This window comes from Marmota marmota, unplaced genomic scaffold (genome assembly GCF_001458135.2).
Source record: "Marmota marmota marmota unplaced genomic scaffold, marMar, whole genome shotgun sequence".
In the NCBI taxonomy this organism is placed as follows: Eukaryota; Metazoa; Chordata; class Mammalia; order Rodentia; family Sciuridae; genus Marmota; species Marmota marmota.
In genome coordinates this window covers 5,104,865-5,127,238 of record NW_025999863.1, presented here as the reverse complement: position 1 = coordinate 5,127,238, position 22,374 = coordinate 5,104,865, and the positions used below count along the sequence as shown (strand labels likewise).

Genomic DNA, 22,374 nt, shown 5'->3' with positions numbered 1-22,374 from the left:
GTTTGTGTGCCCTCGATCTCGCCGCAGGGTCGGGACTTGGGGGACCTCCACAGAACCAGTGGGCAGCTGACCAGCGCGAGGGGTTCTGGCAGCTGCGGGGGACAGGTGGGAATTCTGGCTGAACCTCTTCACCGGAGGAAAAAAAGGGGCAGGAGAGGTGGGGCTGCCGCAGAGGAGCCCTGGTCGCCCCGCGGTACATGCCTACCCAAGTCCATGAATTTGTAGTTCTTTAGGTCCTACTTCTAGTGGAAACATTAGGCTCAAGAGGGGAGCGAACAGATGAGCGAATGCAATGCGCATCTATAGTGGAGAAGCAACTGAGTTCTCCCCATTCCTGGGTTAAAAGCGAGAAGGGTTGGCCCTCTTCCCACAGCGCACATCCCCTTACCTTATGCGTCCTCTGGGTAGGGACTCTCCTACCCAGAGTAGGGCCTGGAGGCCGAGGAAGGGGTCCATTGGTGTCCTCTGTTCCCCTGCCACCTTCCTGACCCTGGGCACTCCGCCCTCTGTGACTGTAGTGCAGAAGGCAAACCAGCAGCCGGGCCAGGGGCTTAAAGGACACTTCTTGGATGTAAGGTGTGTTGGGCTGACTGACCTGGTCGGAGCCTGCAAGGAAGAAGTGGCCTCTGCCAGGGCTGGGTGGGAGATGGGCAGTCCTCACTGGGCCATTTTGTGCATCATAACCCCACGAACATTCTTGCCCTGTGCCCTACCTGCGACATCCCCAGTCCCCACATCTTTCCTTGCGCTTCCTGCCCTGCACCCAGCCCAGACACTCCCATGCCAGATCCCTTCTAGCTCCACTCCAGGCCCTCCCACCTTCCCGAACACCTCTGCAAGGAGTTCCCCCCTAGGCTTTTCCTCCTCAAGGGCCTCTGCTGGACACTGAGAATGATGGGGCAAAGGGACCTTTGGACCTGGTCCCCTTACTCCACCCAGTGACCAGGCCCTTGTCAGAAAAGATCACCAAGTTGTGTCTGTCCCCACCTCAAAACAGCTACCTCCCAGCCTGGGGTCCAAAGATAAATGGGCCCAGAGGGGCTGTGTTATCTCCACCCTGGGGAGCCAATAGTGAGTAGAATGGAAGGCCAGCCAGCTCCCTCATTCAGCCTCCCAGATAGAGTTTCCTCTCCAACTGGGCCCTGGTGGGAAACCAGAGTTTCTTGTTCTCAGACATTGAGACAAGCCCAGGAGAGGCTGACTCTTGATATGCTGGGCAGCCAGGACCTGAAGGCCAGCCCCAGGAAAAGGCAGGGGAGAAGCTCAGATGGCTCCTCAGGAGCCCTGCTCTAGCCTGGGGAAATGACTGGGGTGGAGCCAGTTGCCCCAGGGAAGCAGAAGGCACAGGGACTGTGGGTAAATCTGGTAATGATGGGTGTTGCCCCAGAGGCATCCCGCGTGATGGGACAATATGTGAACTTGGTTATCCTGGCATGCAAAGACTGTCATGTCTGGCTGCCCAGCAGTCATCAGGTAGCAGAGGGGGCCATTTTTGGGGTCCACACTGGTGCGGAGGGCAGGGCCTGGTTGTCATCTGCCCAGACCAAATAAGATTCTGCCCTCTGCAGCCTTCCTTTGTGATCCCCGCTTTGTCCCTCCACAAACCAGCTGGGACTCCAGCTCAGCTTCATAGGAAGCCCCACAAAGGACTCTTGCCTCCTTGGGTCCTCTTCTCCCAGGGTGCTTCCACCCACTGTCCCTACTGCCTGGCTTGGCGTGGTCTCTGCACCAGCTTCTTCACTGACCTCCAAACACGCCGTCGTCTATCTGATGGTGTCCTTCTCCCCTATGCCCTCAATTGGCTCCCACTGCCTTCAGTTCAAAGCCCAAATTCTCCATCCTAACCCAAGTAACTCCTTCCTTTTCTGGCCACACCCAAGTTTTCCTCTTCTTCCTGGGTATCCTGTCCCTTCCTTGCTGGTCCCAGTGACATCTAGCCTTCATGCTTTTGCCCTTGAAGAAAGCTCTGACATTGTCTCCTCCAGGAAGTCTTCCTTGATTTCCTCAAACTGGTGCCTGTTTGGCACTTACCACATTAGTGGCAGTTCAATCTTCACCATACTTGAATAAGGCACAGGACAGAGCACCCTAGAAAGCTTCTTGAAGTGTGTGCTGAATGAAGGCAACCAGATCCTGCTCTTCTGGAAGCTGGGCTTTCTGCTTGTGTCCCAGGGGAGGCCTCAGTGGGGGTCATATCCTGTCTTCCACCTCTCCCACAGCCTTGCTCACACCAACCAGCGACCACAGATGATGCCCTTTCCTCTCCTGGCAACTGTGTTAGACTGCAGGAAGCTCTGGAGGGCAAGGACAGCACTGCCTCTCAGCTCTGTTGCTGGCCAGGGACAGGGCACCTGTTGCTGCTGTAATCCTCTCCACCTCAGGCCTGCCCCACTCAGAGCCCCTTGTCCATGACTGTGTAAATACACTTTATTTTCCATCTTTCTCGCCTGGGCGACATGTGGAGTGTGAACAGGCAGTGTGCAAAATGGTGGTGGGCAGTGTGGGTGGCATGTGGGACAGCCCCGCAGGTGCCTGCCCTGGTCCCCAGGCTTGGTAACACTGAAGAGTGGGTGACCAGGAAGGGGATACTGAGCAGGGGTCCCCACCCCAGGATGTGCCAGGGAGATTGCTTGTGATGGTACTCTACTCGAGGCTCCAGGAGCACCGAGGGGGTCAGCCCTGACAGTCAGGAGGCCCCGGGTGGGACTTGGAAAGGGTCTGGGGGGGCATCATTGGACTTTGGCACCGTTCTCAACTTGGGTTCAGCAGAGACTGGAGGAGGCAACTCTGCTGGGAAACTCCACCCATGGGCCTGACCCTAGCCTGAGGGTGGGGCTAGGGCCACAGGAAGGAAGAAAAGTGGATGAGGCTGAGGAATCTCAAGGAAAGAGTCCCCTTCCATCACTGGCCAAGATAGGTGATGCCAGTAATTCCCAGAAGATGATGGGGGGCTGGGGAGAGGGATCTCTTTGCTTCCTTATAGCTTCTCTGGCCCCAGAGAAGCAGGGAAATACTGCCCAGGCTTGAGCTGGCCCCTGCTGGCCACTCACACCCCGGGTGGTCCTTTACATAAGGGGGGACTTTGGTTTCTGCTACAGGGGCCACAATGCCTGCACCAGGCAGGAAAGCCTAGCCTGGTCATCTGTCCCTGGCAGCCAGGAGCTGGCTGATCAAGGGTCACTGTGTCCTGAGGGCATCCTCATGGGGTGCTAATGTCCAGCCCAGAGCTGCCCCTCTTCCTCAGGCCTCTTCTAGCTCCTGGGCCCTTCCCAGCAGGGCCGCCCTTGTTTCTGAAGGAAGCCCACTCATCCAGTCCTGCCATCTCTTCATCGCCGCCCCTGCCCTCAGTGTGGAGGGCAGACCTTCCAGGTAACTGCTCAGGCACCACCCGTGGGACACGAGAGGGCCGGAGAGGTACCACCAAGAAGGGTAAACACTGCTGGGGAGGGAGGGCCTGCCGGGGCCCTGCCCTCTACGTGCTGCCTCGCTGACTCGGCCCTGGGGTAGGCGGAGCCGCCGAGGCGTGGAGTTCTTAAGTGCGTGTGCGGAGCAGCAGGCGGTTGACTGCCCCGCGTACCGAGGCTGTGGCTTCCCGGCTCCGCCGCGGGGAACCGGGTCTTAGTTGTCCAGGCCCTGGCTATAGGGCGCGGCCAGCTCATCTGCGTCACTGTCTGAGCTGCCCTCGCTGTCCTTGGCGGGTCGCTCCAGACGTCGGAAGAAGCGCGCATCGCGCGGGGACAGAGGGTAGAGCGCGTCCTGTAGAGCAGCGCCCACGCCCACGCCGAGCAGCTCCTCGTCTGACGACGGCAGCGAGTCCTCATCCAGGTGCCGGGCCAGGCTCAGTCCATCGAAAGCCAGTGGATCCTCGAAGGGTGGCGGGCCCTTCAGCAGCCGCACCTGGGGCGGGGACCGGCGCGCTGGAGGGGTGGGCCGATGTACCCACGCCGGAGTCCAGCTGCCAGGCACCCTCCTCCCCCGCCCTCCTAGAAGCATCCTTCTTACTGCACCGACGCCTGGCCTGTCACCGGTATTCCCCAACGCTCACCTCCGCCTTCAGCTCCTCAATCTGGTCCTTGAGCTCACGGATGTACTGCGACGAGTCTGAGTGGTTCAGTTGGCCCTGAATGCGGCCCTCCTCCCTCTGCGGGGAGGGCCAGGGCACCTGCGGTCAGAGCAGGCAGGGCCGGCCCCCAAGTCTGACCTCCACATCCCCGCCCAGAACCCCGCTCACCTGGATCTCCAGCTCCGCGATGCGCTGCCTCATCTCAGCCACCGCAGCCATGCTGTCCGCCTCCCGCAGACGCACGGCCATCACCTCTTCCTTACTCTGGGATGGGAGAGAAGGGGCTGTCAGGGGGGCGGCGAGGGCTGGGGCAGGGCCGGGAGGGCTGGGCAAGGGACGGCACCTTGCACTCCGCCTCGGCCTGCTTGCGGCGGCTCTCGCTGAGCTGCGTCTGCAGCCCCTTGTTCTGCGCGGCCAGGTATTGCAGCTTCTCCTGCAGCGCGGCGCGCTCGGCCTCCACGCGGTTCAGCAGGTTGCGGTGGATGTGGTCCTAAGGGTGGGAAAGAAGGCGGGACAGCGGGGATCACTGCCTGGCCAATGGGCACCAACACCAAGCACCCTCCCCCACGTAGGCGGGCTTTGGGGCTGAGCGCCCACCTGGGTTTCAAGTTCCACCACACGCTGCCGTAGCTCGCGACCCTCGGCCAGGGCCTGGGCCTCACGCAGACGCACGCTCATCAGCTCGTCCTGGAGTTCGCCCAAGACCAGCTTCCGCGGGGACTCCTTCCAGCGGCCGCCTCGGGACAGATGCGCCTGGAGCGGGGTGGAGGGTAGGGGTGTCCGTGTTCAGTCTGTGCTCAGAGGAGACCACAGGCCTGGGTCGTGGCCTTCCTCCAAGGGCTGCCAGAGGGGGCGCCTGGCCGCTCCCCGCTCACTGAACTCCCACCTGCCAGGTGTCCGATAGCTCCTGCAGCTGCAGTTTCAGCTCTCGCGCAGAGGCCACAGCCTCGCCCTCCCGCACCTTGAGCGCCTTCAACTCCTCCTGCAGCCGCGCCACGTTGTTCTCGTCAGGCAGGGAGCTGTTCCTCTGCGGGGAGAGAGGCCATCAGAGCCTCAGGCAGCTGAGCCCAGAGGACTGCCGGCCTCTGGACTCAGCTGGGGGAAGGGTGGCACCCTGGACCACAGGATACTCCCGGAGTAGGAATCAGGTGGATGGGAACAGACCTATCTAACCCGGGTCAGGTATCATCACCCCTAAAATGGCTGCCATAAGAGTACCTGCTGTCTCGTGGGGCTGTCCTCTGCCCCCATAAATTGTGGAGTCTCCTTAATGTTATTACTGAACACAGCGGTTAGACTCAGGGAGCCCACTTCAGGGCCTATGACCAGACCTGGAATCTGCCCCAGCAGGGGCTGAGAAGATTGAGTGGGCAGTACCCTGTGCTCCCCAGGCCAGGCCAGGGGGAATAAACAGACCCTCTACTTGGGAATAAATGGGCTGAGGGCCAGCCTACATCCTGTCCCAGCATCCCCAGGGCTCAGTGATGGGGATTTGTGCCCCAGCATCTTGGGCCAAAATCCTGGACCAGGTCCTCTTTGGCCCTTGTTTGTGTCTGGGTGGGAGGCAGGGCAGCAGGATCTATGGGATGCAGGTTTCCCTCCCATGTGGAGTGAGGTAGGAGGGGAAGCCCTGCTCTGGGCTGGAGATGGGGGCTGAGAGGCTGATGGCTCCTCACACAGCGGTGGCAGAGACATGTGTGTGGGGGGGGCTCAACAGTGCAGGCTGCAGGGGGTGGGCACAGCTCCTGCACCATGTGAGTGGATCCTGGGCCTCTTCCCTTCCTCTGGCAGCTTGTGGGAGAGTTGAGTCAATTCAGAAAGCAGTTGAGGAGGTGCAGGAGGCCTGATGCCCCCATCAGATAGGGCTGCAGATAGGAGAACGAGGGCCCCAGTGTGCCTCCAGGATAGTGTCTCCAGGCCCTCATGTGGAGACCATGGTGAAGGGGCAGGTGTCCAGTGGGCCCAGAGGACCCTGGGTTCAAAAGAGGCAGAAGCTGCCTCCTCCTAGGGTCTGATGGTTGGTGTGGGGGAGCACCCAGGCTGCCCCTTTCCAAGCTTACTCAGGACCTTCAGCCCCTTCCCACCCAGTCGCACCTTCTCCATGTCCAGAACCTTGTCCTGCATCTCCCGCAGGGCCCCCAGTGTCTCTGTCTCCCGCAGCCGTGACTGCTCCAGCTCTGTCTCCAGGTGGGCCACAAAGTCCTCAGTGAGGCGTGGGTTCTCCTGAGGGAGGCAGAGGGCTGTGTTGGTCCCCAGCTGCAACTGGGGGGTGGGGCATCCTGGCTGGAACTCTAATGCCCTATGACTAGGAATCCTGTCCCTGGGGTAGCAAACTGGCCCATCACATTCCCAGGAAAGCTACACAGGGGGTGCTCTGAAGGGGCTTTACATTGCTTCAGGATCCCTTGACACTATGGGGCTCTGATATCCTTAAGTACCAGTGGCCCTTCCTTGGCCTGATGGACTCCAAGCCCCAAGTGGTGCCCCTGCCAGGCTGTGAAGTGCCTCATCTGGGCTACTTCCTCTTGCTTCTCTTTGGGTCTGGAGCCATGGCCCTGGTCCTCACTCATCTCTTCATCCCCGACAAAGTGGGAGCTTAGAGAGTCTTGCTGGGGCCGTCTGGTTCTCAGAAGCCTTGGTGCTGGGGTCCCTAGAAAATCTCAGGATGCCCCCAAGTCTGGGCAGCTCCTATAAGAGGGGGGCTGGGGAGGAATCAGTACTGGCCTCTGGGTACCCCCACTCTTTATACAGGAAGGCCAGGGGCTGAGGCAGGGCTGATTTGAGTCCTGAAAGCCCTACAGAGTGGCGGGTGAGGGCGTGGTCTGGACAGGCACCACCCACCCTTGGCTCCTGCAGCTACCTGCTGCTCCTGAAGCTGCCTGATAGTGCTCTGCGCCTTCTGCAGGTCCTCCGCTGCTGAGCTGCACTGCTGCCGCACCACTGCCAGCTCCCGCTTGATGACATAGTTCTCCTCAGCCTCCTGCGCCCGTGTCACCTGCCCCTGAGCACAGTGAGGATGGAGGACGGTGATCTTCTGTTTCCATCCCAGACCCTGCCTCGGGCCACAGAGAGAGGCCCAGAGAGGGTGAAGGAGGGGGGAAGTGAGAGGGGCAACGCTTCCCACACTTGGAGCCTGGGATGGGGTGTCCACTGTGGCCTAGGGATAGGCAGAGGCCCAGAGAGGATACCAGGAGGAACCTGGGAGGAACAGATTCACCCTCTACTTGTCAGGATCTGCCAGCTGAAAGTGCCAACATTCTCTTCTCCTTCCCAATTCTGACTCTTGGCCTCTGTCCCAGGTGAGGAGAAAGTAGCCCTAATCCAGGGTCAAGGGCACAGCAGGAGCTCTACCAGTTCATGCTGAGCCCTGGTGGTGAGGGTGGTATTCTGGGGACAGTCAAAGCCCCAGTGGCTCAGAATTCAGCTCCCCAGAGCCTTCACTGGGCTGGGATGTGGGATAGGCCAGGGTCAAGGCCTGGGGGCCTCTGCTTGCTTGGGGTAAAGACCCCCACTTTATACTTTCCCCCAACCAATTTGGGCCCCCCATTCCAGGCTGTGCGGAAGCTTCCAGATAAAGCCATTCGAGATGAAGTGGCAACAAAAGCAGGCAAATGAGAGAAGGTAGTAGGCTTGGCAGGTAGGAGGAGAGAGGAGCAGCGTGAGAGCACAGAGGGTGTATGGTAAGCTCAGCTCAGTGACGCACCAGGCCTGAAGCTGATATGCTCTTAAAGTCCGGAGCCCTCATGGGCCCCTATTGTGTCCCTCCGGGAGGGAACTTTCTATCCCTGTGTGTGTAAGTTCATGCCAAACATACTCAGACTCTCCCCCACACCCGTGTTTCTCTCACTTCACAAGCCCCCATCCAGGAAAGCCTGTCTTCCTAGAAGTGAGCCCCAGCTGCCCCCATGCACTGTGCCACGCCTGCCCCCTTGCCCCCAGAAATGGCAGCAGCCAGGGAAAAGGTGGTTACTGGCTGTCATGTGCAAGGACCAGGGAAGGGACCAGGAAGGAAACTGGAGAGGGAGACAAAAAGCTACAGTACCTGGATTAACCTATCAGCCAGAGCAGCGCTCTCCTACCCGGCGGGCGGGCGAAGGGGGTTCCGAGCGACAGGGGGAGGAGGCAGAGCGGAAGGCACAGGGACAGGAGAGGGGAGAGACACACAAGAACCACTTGTCACTAATGCCATGGACTATCTCTAGAAGCAGGGGAGAGAGGAGTGAAGACCAGAGAACCAGCAAGAGAGGACCAGAGGAAGACCAAAGCCAGAGCCAGCTCCATCCTGGAGAGGGTTTGTATGAACAGGAAGGCCAGGGCTAGCCACGCTGTGGGGGCTACAGGGCTGAGGCCGACAGGAACCTCAGTGCTGGCGATGTCGGCCTCACTATGAGTGAGGTGTCCTCCAGAGAGGTCTGGGACGGGAAATGCATTTTCATTTTGAGGGAGAGCAAGAATGGAGGCTGTGGGGCAAGAGCAATACAGTCCTGTCTGCCACCAATTCACTCCCTGTGGTCAGTGGAGGGTCAAGTGAGGACAAGGGAGGAGCAGGAAGTGGGGGCCCTGGTTCTGGGGCTCAGGTAAGCTGCCCATTCCACCCGCATCTTTAATGTGTCAGGGGCCAGGGTCAAGGCCAAGGCTCTCCATCACAAGTGGCAAGACTGCCCCCTCCTCCGTTCCATCTCTTTTCCTTCCTTTCTTTCAAGGGCGAGACTTCCAAATTACAGGGTGGGGTATCTTGTGGCCCAGGGATGGGGCTCCTTCCTTAGCCCCACAGTTCTGCCTCCTCTCCCCCACCCAAGCTGCCCAGGATCGCTGTGTTTATAGTCCACCAAGTCGTGACTCAGCTCCAACCCCAGGGTTAATCATGAATTAGGATCCAAGGTGAGGTTTCCCCAGAGATCCCAGTGTTAGGGCAGCTCAAGGTTAGGGAGTTTTAAGCCACTCTTATTGGAGCAGAACCTGGGCTTGGGCCTAAAGTCTGCTGTGCCCTGTAAAAGTCCTCGAGGGTTTAGAGTCCCAGCTGGAGTCTGCGCCTCTCACCTTCTCCAGGGTCTCAATCCGCTGTTTCAGGAGCCGGTTCTCTGTCCGAAGTCTCTGTGGAAGGGGAGGAAAGCACATCAGAACGTGCCTCCCATTCCTACACACATACCCCCATTCAACTATGGAGGAGGTTGAGGTCAGGCCTGTTGGGGGCCAAGCCACCTCCAGGCAGGACAGAGCCAGCATCTTATGTTCTGGGTCAGCAATTTCAGAAAACAGGGTCCATTCTTATTCAGAATGGTCCATTTAGAAAACATTTTAGGGGCTGGGGATGTAACCAGTGGTAGAGTGCTTGCCTATGATGTGTGCATTCGAACCCCAGCACTGGGGGATTGTTTTTTTTTAAACAACTCTTCAGTAAAAACAACCTGAGCACTTCAGTAACTGTGTTTGTGGGGTAGTCAGCACCCACATCCTCTTCAGAAGCCTATTCCCAGCCCATGCTTGGATCTGTCGAGGACAGAGCCTTGGAGCTGTTGGGTGAAGCTGTTGAGACAGCCCCATCCTCCCTGCTTTACCCCTGAGCTAAGTTCTCTGGGACAAGATCCTCTCACAATTTGGATCCTGTGTGCTGAACACGCAGGCTTCCTTCAGCTCCATGGCTACATTTCCAAGATCTTTTTGGAGACCTGCCCTTGCTTTTGCTTTCCATTCTATGCTGAAGGATCCTGAGTAGATATTTGTAGTTTTAGGTTCCCCCATGACCCTCTGGGAAGCAGGTGATATTGACATACATGTTGTATCTAGTCTCCCCTGCAATGTGGTGAAGAAATCATTTGGATCTGTAGATGAAGGAGGGTCCTGCCTTGTTGTGGGTCACACAGAACATTTTTCTGGGTTGCTTTTGGGGAGAAATGGTAATGGAAATACCTAGAACATTTCCAGGAAGCAACTGCAATCAATAATTCATGGACTTGATGTTCCTGACTTATGTCATGGTGGGGAAACTGAGTCAGAGAGGGCAGGGTCTTGCTCACACCTACCAGCATGGCCAGGCCAGAGATGTTTCAGGCATAGGGTCAGGACCTCTGGGCCCTGGCTTGCTCTGCTTTCTCTGGCCTCAGCCTGGCACTGCACCAAGCAGAGTCATCCTTGGGGTAGGGGTGGGGGTGGGCAGGCTTGATCTATAACTCCTCTTTTCTGCTTCCTCCAAGGTAAAAATGAGCAGAAGAATGAGTGAGCAGTATGTGAAGCTATCTCCTAATCATGGGTTTACGTTTTTTTCTTTTCTGTATTTCATGGTGCTTTGACATCTGAAACCTTGCTAATTCCAGAGACTGTCCCCTCCAGGACTAGTTAAGTCCTAAACAGATTGCATCTTCCACATAAAACCACCCAATCCAGAGCCAAACCTGAAGTCACCTCCTTTACACATACACGTGCACACACACACACCAAGCTAGTATTTCCCCATCCTAAATTACCCCAGGGCAAGAATGGGAACAAGAGGGATCACACCTGCAGGATAGAGCTGCAGAGATCATTCAAACTGCCTAATGCTGAGGCTGCTCACACTGGCCTGTCCTACCCTGTGGTCCTCCTGCAGAAACCACATCCAACACTCTAAGTCACGCTGTCCCCCTCACTCTCTGTGCTTCCTGACAGACCCTGGTTCTTGTCCTTATGAGCCCAATCTGGCATGGCCTGCCCCCTCCTCTTTTGGAGCTTCTTCTAAAAGCGCTTGTCTCTGTCTGCTGTACTGCCTTATCCAGTTCAAACAAATCCCTGAGACATTTCAAAACAGCTAAAGGTGAAAGAATGGAGGGCAGGGCCCCATGAGAAGGCCTCTCAGGAGATTTTTCCAGCCTGGCAAATGGCTCAAGGGTCTGTTGTGTCCTTGTTCACTGCTGGGCTCTCAGTCACCTGATGGGAGTTGGCTCTTTTCTGTACATGACCAAGACCAAAACACGTTTGGACTGGTGCATCAGTCAAGCTGCCATAACCAAGAAAGGGGGATGCCCCAAACCCCAAATACTGGAATATTTCTGGAAACCATAGGAACAGGCTGGAACAATGATGCCTTCACTGCATATCAGGGATGGGTGGCAGATGACCTGGAGTCTGATCTAGGTCTGCCCCTGCCCTATCTTGCAGATAGGGCCACAGAGACTCAGAGAGATGAATTCACCTGCTGGGGTCACACAGTTGGTCCCTGGTGAGCAGGGATTTGAACTTGGTTCCGCAGGACTCCTGTCTCAATCACTGAATAGTTCTGCCCCTGAAGAGGGCAGAGCCAGTCTGTGTGGGAATTTGTATCCCTGTCTGTCCCTAGCATTGGGCCAGGGGGCTCTCACTCCTGGTTGTGACTCTGGTATACAGCAGATACTCAATAAATGCTTGTTGAGTGAATAACTAAAATCATGGGTGTGAGGATGAAGCAGAAAAAGGCAAGAGGGGGCAGCCTGGGCTCAGAGGTTTTGCATGCTCAGGGAACTCACTGACTTTGAAGGGGCTGGTGGGCTGGACACCAGGGTACCAGTTCCCTGTGTGGGCACCCACACACACCCTGGCCTACACACCCTAGCATCTGGTCCCTGCCTTCCTTGGCTCTTTTCACTGTCCCCAGCCCTCAGAGGATCCCTCACTGCTCCCTCAGGATGATCCCCCTGCCCACCAGGTGAGATTCTGCCAATAGGCCTTCTGCACTGGACTCCCTGGATGGCTCCCCGGGGACCCCTTGCCCCTCCTCCCCTGCACATTTGCATCCAGAGCACTCTGTAGAGTTCACACTATTTTCGTGATTTATTGATGGTCTCCCCACGACACAGGGGCCCCACGATGGCACGGACCTTGACTGTCTTGTTTACTCTTGTGTCACCAGTGATGAGAACGTGCCGGCTGGGGCAGGCGCTCCCACGCCGGCCTGGCGGGTGAAGGAAGGGGCAGGTGGGCAGAGGAAGGATCATCAGAGCCTGCGGCCGTCTGCCAAGGACGGCCTGATCCTCCAGTGCACTGGGCAGGGCCGCCCTCTAGCGGCCAGCTCTGGAGGTAGGAGGGGAGCCTCCAAGGACGCGGCCCTGCCCCTCCCCCCGGGCCCGGGCCTCACTTTGATCTCGATCTGCTCCTCCATCTCCTTGCTCTTCATGGCTGCATACTCCTTCTCCAGCCTGCAGAGGGCGAGGCCAGTGTGATCACTGCTCCACCCCCCAGGGACTTTCCCTTCCCCTCCAGCACCCCAAAGTCCTGCACCGACCTCTTCATCTTCTTGGGGTTGTACTTGACCTGGTAGGCCTTGAGGACCAGCTTGTCTGGGCAGCTGTCAAACTGGTGGGGGATCACCCTCTGGAAGTACTGTGGGGACACAGGCGGTCACCGCCACACAGGCCCTGCCTCTGAGCCCTTGTTGCATCCTGCTGCGTGAGGCATCACCGTGTCCTCAGCACAGGCCTGTCCTGTTGTAGCCGCTCAATCAGTGTTTGTGGAGCAAACCAGAGGCTAAGAAGGGAGGGCTGGCCTTCCCCCACTGCCTGCAGCCAGGGCTTCAGTTTCCAGAGAAAATCAGACTTGGGAAGTGCCTAAGGGTGAAGGCTGGGGGGCGGGGGCAGTCTGAGCACAGGGACATTAATGGAGGAAGTGGGTAGGCATGCTGGGGCCCCTGGAGCCTCTGCAAAGGGTTAAGGTAAGCCTCAGTGGACACAGCTCCTGCTCCCCAGCCCAGCTGGCCCCCTCTGGCAGTTGCGGACAATGGACGCTCGTGTTCCTGGACACAACCGTGGCCTTTGTGCATTCTTCCCTGAAGCACCAGCTGGAGGATGCTGGGAGGGGGCAGGGGCCTGCATGATGGGGAAATGGCCATGAGAGGCAGGTCAGCCATTCTCTAGCAGGCAGGGCCACCAGGGCAGGCTGGGGCAGGGCAGGGCAGAAGGCTGCTCCAGGTGTCTTGCCTCTTCCTGTGCCCTTGGCTGGCCAAGGGGCTGGGAACCAAAGCCTTGTGGTTTGGCCAGGGTTACTTTGCCAGCAAGCTTTGGGGACCTGGAGTAGCAGGAGGGAGAGGGAGGGACCTCCCAGGGTTCAGCCTGGGCCTGTACCTTCCTCTCTCCCTGCTGCCAGGCTGCTGGTGCTAGATGGTGTCTGACCCTCCCGTGTGTCTGACCCCTCCTACCCACCTGCCCTCCTGGCCTACCTGGGACATGCCCTCCATGTCCAGCTGCATCAGCTCCGTCTGGTTCACCTGCAGCAGGGCAAGGCCCACCCGGAACACGATCTCCAGGCCCTGCAATGTGGCCGCTGTGGCTGTGAGCCTCCTGTCCTGGCCCACAGGAAGCTCAGTCCCCTCCCCAGGCTCTGGCCCTTCCTCTGCCCGGTCTGTGGGCTGCTTGGGGTTTGTTTCCAGGGTGGGGTGTGACTTGCTGCATCCTGAGTGGCCTGGGTGGAGTAACCTGCAGGGCCCTCACCTCGTACATGAAGATGTCGAAGACACGAGTGGCAACGGGCAGGGGGAAGGTGGTGAGGAAGAGCGTGAGGAACCAGGACGAGGCGTACATGGACGTGTGGAAACTCTGTGAGCGGAAGTGGGTGTTCAGGTCCGGGAGCTGCTCCTACACAGCGGGGAGGCCCAGAGGGCATGGTGAATGGGTGCTGTCCACACCCACCTGGCTCCCTCCCACTCAGGGCTGCTGGGCTTCTGTTCCTGGCTTCTAGGAAACTTCCATGACCAGCCTAGGCAGCCTGTGGCTCCCCTCTTCAGTACTCCCTGGCCACTGTGTTTGGGGGTGGCCAAACCCACCCAGAGTTTGAATAGCATGAGGTAGGGTCAAAGGCAGGGGTGGCCAAAGCGGCAAAAGCTACAACATGTGGGACCTGACTGCTCAACAGCAGCTCATGGGGTCTCTTGACCACCACAGAGGGAGCTTTTGGGACTCAGGAGGTTAGGTTAGGTCACTTCCTAAGGTCATCCAGACGTGGAGGGGCTGTGGTTCTAGCTCAGTGGTGGAGTGATTGTCTAGCATGTGTGAGCCACTGGGTTCGATCCTCAGAACCACATGAAAATAAATAAAATAAATGTATAAAAAATACATTAAAAAAAAAGAGGTGAAGCCCATGGCCCCTGGTCAGAGCTGTCATAGCTCACATTGTGGAAGGTGACTTGCTGGTCGCTGTGTCCATCCATGGCCCCCAGCATGCAGCTCTGTGTGCAGAATGCTCAGGGAATGCCTGTTGGATTCGCCCAGTTTCAGACTGTAGATAGTGGCAGACCCTGAGGAAACTGAGGCCGGACGAGGACCCTGGGCTTCCTCCTAGAGCAGGGGGTCTCTGAGCCCAGGATTTAGACTTCTGCTTGGCTGTGGGAAGGCTCAGTTACTCATTCTAGGGTGGGGGCTGATTCTCAGTGAGCCTGGGCCCCCTACCTGGGATACCACCAGGCTCCCTGGTCCTCCAGGCCCCAGAAATGGGGTGCTCAGCTCACCTATTGCACAGTCCCCCTGCCATGGGCTTCCAGAGCAGGTGTGTATGTGTGTGTGTGTGTGTGAGAGAGAGAGACAGGGAGGGAGGGAGAGAGCGCACTTGCATGCGTGAACACGGCAGCTCTGTCTGCCGACCAGGAGTGGGCCCTTCGGGGACTGCTATTTATAAACAGAGTTGTCTGCAGCTCCTGGTAATCAGCAGCGGCAGGCAGACGACACTTTCCCTCCCTCTACCACTCCCAGAGTACACAGGCATGGGCCCACGGGCCCTGTGTGTCTGTTGAACCTAGTGTCTCCTTGGGCCTCGGCACCTCTGGGAGTCCCTGGTGTGAGTGGAAGGTCCCTTCTTTGTCCCTCCAAGCATCTTTCAGGGCAGTGCCTTTGGAGCCCATGGTCCTCATTCTGCGACTTCTGGGCATGATTTCTCAGGCTTAGAATTTTCAGTCTAAGAAATTCCCTGGGACAGCCTAGGATGGCCACCTGGCTGGGGTTCCCCGTCCTCCTCACCTGCAGCATGTATTCAAACTGGTAGATGCACAGCCCCAGCTCGGCCATGCTGGGCTTGAAGAGCTCCCGCAGCCGGTATTCCTGCATCAGCCGCACGAACACGCAGAAGGCCTCCTCCTCAGGCATCTGGGGGTTTGGGTGGGGGGCTCTGAAGGTGGGCAGGGTAGCAGCAGGGGCATGCTTGTGGCTCTTGGCAGAGCCCTGGTGTACCTGGGGCCTGTTTCTGTTCCACTTACATTTAGTAGACACTGATACCCAGCTATCTGGACCTGCCACACAAGCCACTGGTAAACAGGGTCACTGTTGTTTTATGGAGGGGAAACTCGAGGCTGCAGTCTCAAGCCTCAGCAGAGTGGCCCTGCTAGAAACAGTGGAGCTGACCCAGATCGGGCAGCTGCCAGAGCCCATGTCTCACCCACCGGGTGGAGACACCCTTCTGTCTACTCCCAGCTGTCTCCCCTTCCCCTTGTCCTAGGCCTCTGGTTTCTCTGGAGGAAATCCCCAGGCCCCATAAACACCACAATGGCTGATATAAATTCCTGGTCTGAGGTCTCTCCCGGTCCAAACCTGGAGGCTGCTTCTCAGGCCCCTTTCTCTATCCTGGACTGTACAGTGTCAGGACATAGCCAGGGCAAGTGCCTGGAAGCTCTGTGTCAACCCACAGGAGTTTTGGCTTGGGAACTGTCAGGGTTCTTGGGTGGCTGGAAAGGAAGGTTCTGACCTAGGAGGTCGGTGGATAGAGAGAAAAGCCTGCTTGTGTCCACCTCCTGGAAGTGCAGCCCGGGGAGGGCCTGGTCCCAGGCTACCTACCTGCATGAGGAGCAGGCCTACAATAAAGGCGCTGCCCTGGCAGTAGCCCACCTCTCGGTCCACCAGCGAGTATGCCTGGAAGGGAACAATGTGGGGTGAGTGCAGAGTACCTCTGGTCTGGCAAAATGGGTCCATGTGGGGACTGCCCCTCAGGTGGCTGCGGGCTGCTGGGCCTCACCTTCATGACGTTAAAGAGGACCTCCTGGCCGAGGCTGTCTTGGCCCTTGAAGAACTCATGCTCTGGGTAAGTACGTGCAATGTCCCTGCGGATCAGCTTCTCGCACGGTGAGGACATCTTGAGCAGCTCTGAGTATTGGTTCTTGACTGGCATGTCCGTGGCACTGCATAGGAGCTGCCACACAATGGCCCGGAAGTGGTGCGGGATGCCCTTGCGGATCAGCTCCTGCCACAGAGAATGGCCGGGAAGGGGAGGCTGGGCTAGACTCAATCCCAGTCCAGCTCCTCAGCTGTTGGCTTGCCCACACCTCCTCCCATGGCACAGAGGTTGCTGGGCACTGTGCACAGACAGTCTGCCCTCGCCCAGTCGTGGATACTAAGAACAGCAAGCAAACAGCCTCCTGAAGCACTGAGGCCTCCCTGTCCTCACGCCCAGTCTATACATCTCTATTTCTGCCCCTTTGCCAGGATTTGGCCCCCTGGTACTACCTCATAGCTGAATGACCTCACTGCCCTCGCTGCCTATCTGCCCAGGAGCCCAGCCACCCCCCGCCCCCCGCCACCTTGAGCAGCTTCTCTTTCCGGCGCCGCCACTCTTCCCACTCGTTGGCAATACGGCCCCACAGGATCCATGTGTCCTCCTCTAGGTGGCTCAGGTTGGAGGAGGCTGAGGAGCTGGACACCAGTGAGGAGCCACTGTTCCGCCGCGAGCCATTCATGGAGCGCATGGACTTGGAGTCGGCTTCCAGGAGCCTGAGCAGGAAGGGCCAGTGGTAAGGTGACTCCCTGGAGACAGGGGTCCTCTGGGGAACTCACACCCTCCCCTGGGGGCAGGTCTCAGAGGACACCAGGGACTCAGTCCATGTCATTGTTGCTGAGCAACCTTGGCCAGTGACCCAACCTATGTGAGCCATGGTCCTCAAGCACTAGCCCCAGAGAGACTTCCATTTGCGGGTTCTTATTCGATGACAGGCACTGGCTGAGCATCATGTGAGTGTGTTTCATTAACTCTCAGACCAACCCTGTGGAGCAGACTTGGGGATGATCTCCACTTTAGAGTGGGGTGTAGACAGCGAGCCCTGGCTGAGGACACCCAGCCATTGAGGAGCTGTATTAACTCTGCCTTTCTGGTGCTTTGACAGCTGGGCCTTGTGTACCCTGGAGGGAGAGAGGGATGGTCCCTCCCAGGGATAGCAGTTCCTAGAGATAGAAAATGACCTGACAGCTGGCAAACCAAGCATGCGGATTTCCTATGCAAACCAACCAACCCAGAGCCCACACCCCGACCACTTCCTCCATCAGGCTCTTACTCTGTCCACTGTTCACCTGCCCACAGCACCTCCACGCCAGGTGCTAGACAACCAGGGACAGCCTCGCCTGTCCTTCCCATGGAGACCACCATAGAGGCCCAGGGCCCACATTCTCTGCCACCCCAGCTCTCTCTGCCTCCTGCTGATGGGCCCTAGTACTTTCCCTGAATGGTTCGGTGTGCCCGCTCCTCTTGGGAACTGTGAGTTCCAAAGTACCCTTTCAGTGGCCATGAGGTCCTAATGACTATACCTGAACAATGACAAAGTGGGCATTCTGGGCAGGAACTGTAGCTCAGTGACAGAGTACGTTCCCCGCATGTGTGAAGCCCTGGGTTCCATTCCCAGCATCACACACACACAAACCCCACCCCCAAAAGTCCCCACATTCTAAGACAGGGGAAGGATGGGGGAGAGGAGTACAGTTTTAAGCTCTTCTAAAAATGGCTCAGTTAATGAGCCAAACTCATGTGATCTCTCAAAACCTTGGTCTCCTCATCTGAACAGGGGGACATTGGGGTTGGGAGGATGAAAGGAGACACACACTGTGTCTGGTTGTAGCTGTTACCTTGCACAGCATGGGCCCAGCTCCGAATGTGAGGGGTCCCGAGAACTTCTGCAAGGGGCCCAAGCTGCACCCTGAGGCCCCACCTTGGCCTATAGGCCCCTACTCACCGGTTTTGCTCTTCAAGCTTGGCCAGCAGCTCCAGCTCATCAGGGCTGAGGTTCTCGGAATCGGAGGTGGGAGAGCAAGTGGGGGCTGACAGGGCCTCCTGGGATGAGGAGTCGGGGCTCAGAGTGGGGCTCGCCATGGTGGGCAGGCTCAGCAGTTGAGAGTGGTGCCACGTCACAGCTCTGTCTGGGGGCCGAAGATGCATATAGTCGGCATTGGGGGGGGTGTCCACACTGCATGTTGGCTCTGGGCCAGGTGAGCCTGTGCTCCCCTCAGAACACTTCCTCATCTCTGCCTTCCTACTCTGACCTGCCACTTGGTGCACCCCTGGCCCCTAGATGCCCCAGCCCAGCTGATGGCCAGGTTGGTTCCTTCTCTTTTGGACCTTGGCTACAGGGATCCCTGCCAGACCGGAGCTGTCCTGCTGATCCTACGCATGAAGTCCGAGGCTCAACTTAGTACCCTGAGTCTGTGGCAGGGCCTGGGGCAGGTTTCATATTTGAGGTCCCAAGGACCCTGCAGGAGGCTTGGGGAACAGAAGACATTGCTTTGGCAGCCCTTCTTGACAGTGGTCTCTGTCCCCTGCTGTGCCTGCACTGGGAGCCCTGCATCAGCATCTGACCTTCCCCATCTCATCAACCAAAGTGGGCTGCTGGCACAGCCACAACATTTATTCTCCACTGTTAATTGTCTGGCGCTGCTGATGGCCGGAAGAGTTGACTCCCTCAGGGCTAGGAAGCCAGTGACGCGTCAAAGTGCTGGGAAACTGTGTCCTGGCAGCCACACAGCAGCACACACAAGCTCTGATGGGGATCCTGATCTTGGCCTGCCATCTTCCTGGGGTGGTCTGCTTGGCCCTTCTGGGGTTTCAAGGACACTGGCCTTTTACCTTCTGTCAACCTGGTGGGAGGCAAATTAGCACTGTGCTGAAAACCAAGGCTCTGGGTTCAAATGGACCTGTGTCTGAAGCCTGGGTCCCCCTTTACCAGCGGTGTGACCTTTGGCCAGCCATTCCTCTTCTCTGGTCTGCAAAGCCCAAGATCCTACAAGACCTCCCTCAGAGGGTGTCTGTGAAAACCAAGCGTGCTATGGCACATGAAGTGTTAGAACAGTGCCCAACACTCAGCGTTCACCCCATAAATGTCAGTCAGTACCATCCATCCTGGGGCCAGGGCCAGGTTTCACTGGGAGCCAGGCTCCTGGGTTTTGCCATGGACTGTGTGGGGGATGCTGGCAAAGTTGGTATCTCCCAATAGGAAGTTCCCAGGGTCAGAAATGGCCCTGGTATGGAAGGCAGAGGCTGGGAATGGTGTTCCTTCTGTCCAGCCATGTTTCTTTCTGTTGAGCCAGTCCAGTACCCAGGGTCTGAGAAGATAAGGGTGCCAGGGTGGTGGAGGCAAGACAAAATCTCTGCTCCTGCCTCACTCTTTGCATGGCAGCTTCATGCCCACACACCTTCCTGTGTGCTTTGTCCTGAGTCTGCTGCCTAGGGATGTCACCTGACCAGGCTCTGACAGCTAGGCCACAGAAGGGGCCCCATGGGGTCCCTGGGGAGCAATGGGGTACTAAGAGGATTAGAGAAGATCACTTTACACCTGCTGGCCATCCTCAGGTCACTGGGCACCTTCCCATAGCCCAGATTCAGCCCCGGACCAATGTTTGGGGACCGTGTTGGGCTGGACTTCACCCTGGTCATGTACTTGTTTCCGTCCTCCTGCCATGTTGCCCTGTCACGGGGGTGGGGTGCACCATTCTTTTTTTCAGCTTGTAGGGAGCCCAAAATCCTCCTTCCTCAGGACTGTGGCTTCCCAGGGCTATTTGTTTTAAGCCCTGTCCCTGACAGCCCCCCTAGTCTGTTGGGTGCTAACTCTGGATTTTGATAAGTGGTAGGAACCCTTCCATCTCCTGGCTGGCCAGGGTCCACTTGCCCCAAAGACCAAGCCACGGTGTACCGCCTAACCAAGAGTTAATCATTCCTCAGAGGGGGCAGTGCGTGCTGTCCTGGGGCCTCCTGCAGAGTCAAAGTCTGTGGCAAGTGGGGCCTTAGACAGACAGGGCTGTGGACAAGAAGTGCTGAACAGAAGGAACTTTCCAGGCAGGAAGAGACTGGGAAGGCAGCACCAGAGCTGGGGGAATGGGGACGAGGTGGTAGAGGTGAGGATCAGGGCTGGACTTAGGAAGCAGTGAGAGCTCAGGGAAAGAGCAGAGGTGGCTGGGGTGGTGGTGTCAGAGTGGTGGTCTGGGCCCACCTATCCCTGCTGAGCAGAAGGGATCCAGACTCAGAGCGGGTTGGTCCTACCTTCCCTCCCAGAGAAAATGGTTTAGCTCTGTGTTTCTGATAAAAAACCCAAAGCCCAGGGACCACCCACTGGCAGAATTTGTTCAGCTGTTTATCACATATTAATGTGTTTCATACAGGAAATAAAATGTATTAAATACACAGGGATGAAATTTACAGCCTGAGAGGCAGGAACTTCTGATCTCTCCGGAACTTTTTCTTGACTCATCTTCAGACTCTTTAAAACCACCCAGCCCCGGAAACCATCCTCCTGAAGCCTGAGTGTGCACACAGATACACACATGCTGACATACGCACGTACTCTCTCTCACACCACCCACACCCACTCACATCCATATTCATTCACACCCACAAACTCTCTTTCTCACACACACATAGACACTGGGAGGCACATCTACTCACACACACACAACAGATACATACACTTAGGCATACACAAGTACTCAAGTACACAGAGTTGAGAGTGGTGCAATGTCACAGCTCTGTCTGGGGGCCGAAGATGCATATATTCAGCATTGGAGGGGGGGGTTGTCCCTCCAAGTGGGGCCTTAGACAGGGCTGTGGACAAGAAGTGCTGAGCACACACGCGCACACACACACGCACGCACATTCACATTCACACACTCACATCTGTCCACATATGCCATTCACCTCCCCCCACATGCACATGCACACATACTCTCAGGTATACATATACTCATTCACATTCACACTTATACACACTCCTACACATTTTCACACTCACACTCTTACACGTGCACACACAGCACTCTCACACACCCACACTCACATACACATGAACACACTTCCTGCATCATCCAGACTTTGCCACCCTGGGAGCTGAGTAGGTTTGGCTTGGGGGATGGCTTCTGTTGTCCCAGTCATGTGGCGCAAGCCCTTGTTTCTGGCACTAACTGGGGCTATCTGAGGGCCTGGCACTGTTGTAGGCAGGGGACATGGAGTGGAGCAAGGTGCATGAGGCCCATCTCCACAGGACCTGAAGCCATTCCCTCTTCCCTGCCTGCCCGCCTCTGAGTCTGGAGACTCAGAGTCTGCGTGCCCTTAACCCCAGTGCTTCACCTGTGCCACTTCAGGTGCCTGAAAGGTGGATCTCGGTTGCAGAGTGGCAGTGGGCCTCCAGACCCTGTCCCTGGCAGCACTACCACCTGCCACACCTCCAGAGGGCAGTCCGCGGCTTCTGAAGCTGAACCAGGACAGAGGGCAGGAAGAGATGGTGCTGAGAAGGCCAGATGGGAGGGACCTTCAAGTTCCCTTTCCCTGTCCAGGGCATTTGGATGCTGCCGGTCCCACTTCCTCCTTCCTGAAGTTGCTCTCCCACCTGGTTAAAGAGACAGTGCTCCTGCTTTTCCTCCCACCTCTCTGGCCAGGGTTTCTTAGGCTCCCGTGTGGCATCTCTTCTTCCACAGTTCCTGTGTGGGCCCTGTCCCTTCACATCCTTAGGGATCTCACTCTTGGAGCTTAAATGATTAAATATATATCCACAATTATGAACCCCTCATTTCCAGTTTTTCCTTTCCACTAAGCATCGGCAAAGATTGCCAGCCCACCTCCTAAAAGCTCCATCACACCCCTCCTTCATATGTTTCTGTTTTCCCCACCAGAGCAAGAATCACCCCTGCCCTTCCAGAGTGACAGAGGGAAGAGATCAAGAGATAATCACCCAAACTTTCTATCACAGGTTGAGATAAACGCTAGAAGTATGGAAGGATGGAAAATAGCAAGCAGTTCCTCAAATACTTAAACACAGAGTTCCCATATGATCCAGCAGTTCCCCGCCAGAGGCCTACCCAAGACAATGGAAAAACCTGTTACTATACAGAAGCCTGTACATGAATGTTCACAGCAGTACATTCACAACAGCCAAATAGGGTACACACCCCAAATGTCCATCACTGGATGAACGCGTCAACAAAATGTGATCCTTTGCACAACGAAATCTTAGTCAGCCACAAAAAAGAATGGAGCGCTGACACCAGCTACAACATGGGTGGACCTTCAAGACATTACACTTAGTGAAAGAAAGCCAGGCACAAACGGTCACAAATTGTATGTTTCCACTTAAATGAAATATC

The 22,374-nt window shown here is 57.0% G+C and overlaps 1 protein-coding gene across 3 annotated transcripts; it reads right to left on the bottom strand.

The window, feature by feature from the left end:
• Nucleotides 1-2,409: 2,409 nt before the first annotated feature.
• Nucleotides 2,410-21,655, bottom strand: Evi5l (ecotropic viral integration site 5 like). Of its 3 annotated transcripts, XM_015503722.2 has the most exons (20): nucleotides 21,362-21,630; nucleotides 17,985-18,168; nucleotides 16,566-16,755; nucleotides 16,004-16,228; nucleotides 15,826-15,900; nucleotides 15,016-15,141; nucleotides 13,498-13,641; nucleotides 13,227-13,316; nucleotides 12,297-12,394; nucleotides 12,150-12,210; nucleotides 9,104-9,157; nucleotides 8,106-8,138; nucleotides 6,924-7,064; nucleotides 6,158-6,286; nucleotides 4,950-5,090; nucleotides 4,661-4,816; nucleotides 4,407-4,553; nucleotides 4,232-4,327; nucleotides 4,046-4,141; nucleotides 2,410-3,897 (listed from the first exon to the last, which is right to left on the bottom strand). In XM_015503722.2, exons 2-20 carry the CDS (start codon nucleotides 18,119-18,121, stop codon nucleotides 3,619-3,621), a joined length of 2,418 nt encoding a protein of 805 aa, XP_015359208.2. In that variant the 5' UTR covers nucleotides 18,122-18,168; nucleotides 21,362-21,630; the 3' UTR covers nucleotides 2,410-3,618. The 3 variants fall into 3 exon arrangements, with proteins under 3 accessions (XP_015359208.2, XP_015359209.2, XP_015359211.2); XM_015503723.2 differs by lacking the exon at nucleotides 8,106-8,138 and having other exon boundaries at nucleotides 21,362-21,628; XM_015503725.2 differs by lacking the exons at nucleotides 2,410-3,897; nucleotides 4,046-4,141; nucleotides 4,232-4,327; ... (5 more) ...; nucleotides 8,106-8,138; nucleotides 9,104-9,157 and adding an exon at nucleotides 11,822-11,966 and having other exon boundaries at nucleotides 21,362-21,655.
• Between the last annotated feature and the right edge of the window lie 719 nt (nucleotides 21,656-22,374).

What these genes read in the sequence shown, in the direction of transcription:
- Evi5l (XM_015503722.2), bottom strand. Translation starts at nt 18,121, where the DNA reads ATGGCGAGCCCCACTCTGAGCCCCGACTCCTCATCCCAGGAGGCCCTG. An exon ending in ACATGGAGGGCATGTCCCAG is followed by an intron (nt 12,395 to 13,226) that starts GTAGGCCAGGAG and finishes GTGTCCCCACAG; the next exon opens with TACTTCCAGAGGGTGATCCC. An exon ending in TCGCGGAGCTGGAGATCCAG is followed by an intron (nt 4,142 to 4,231) that starts GTGAGCGGGGTT and finishes CCCTCCCCGCAG; the next exon opens with AGGGAGGAGGGCCGCATTCA.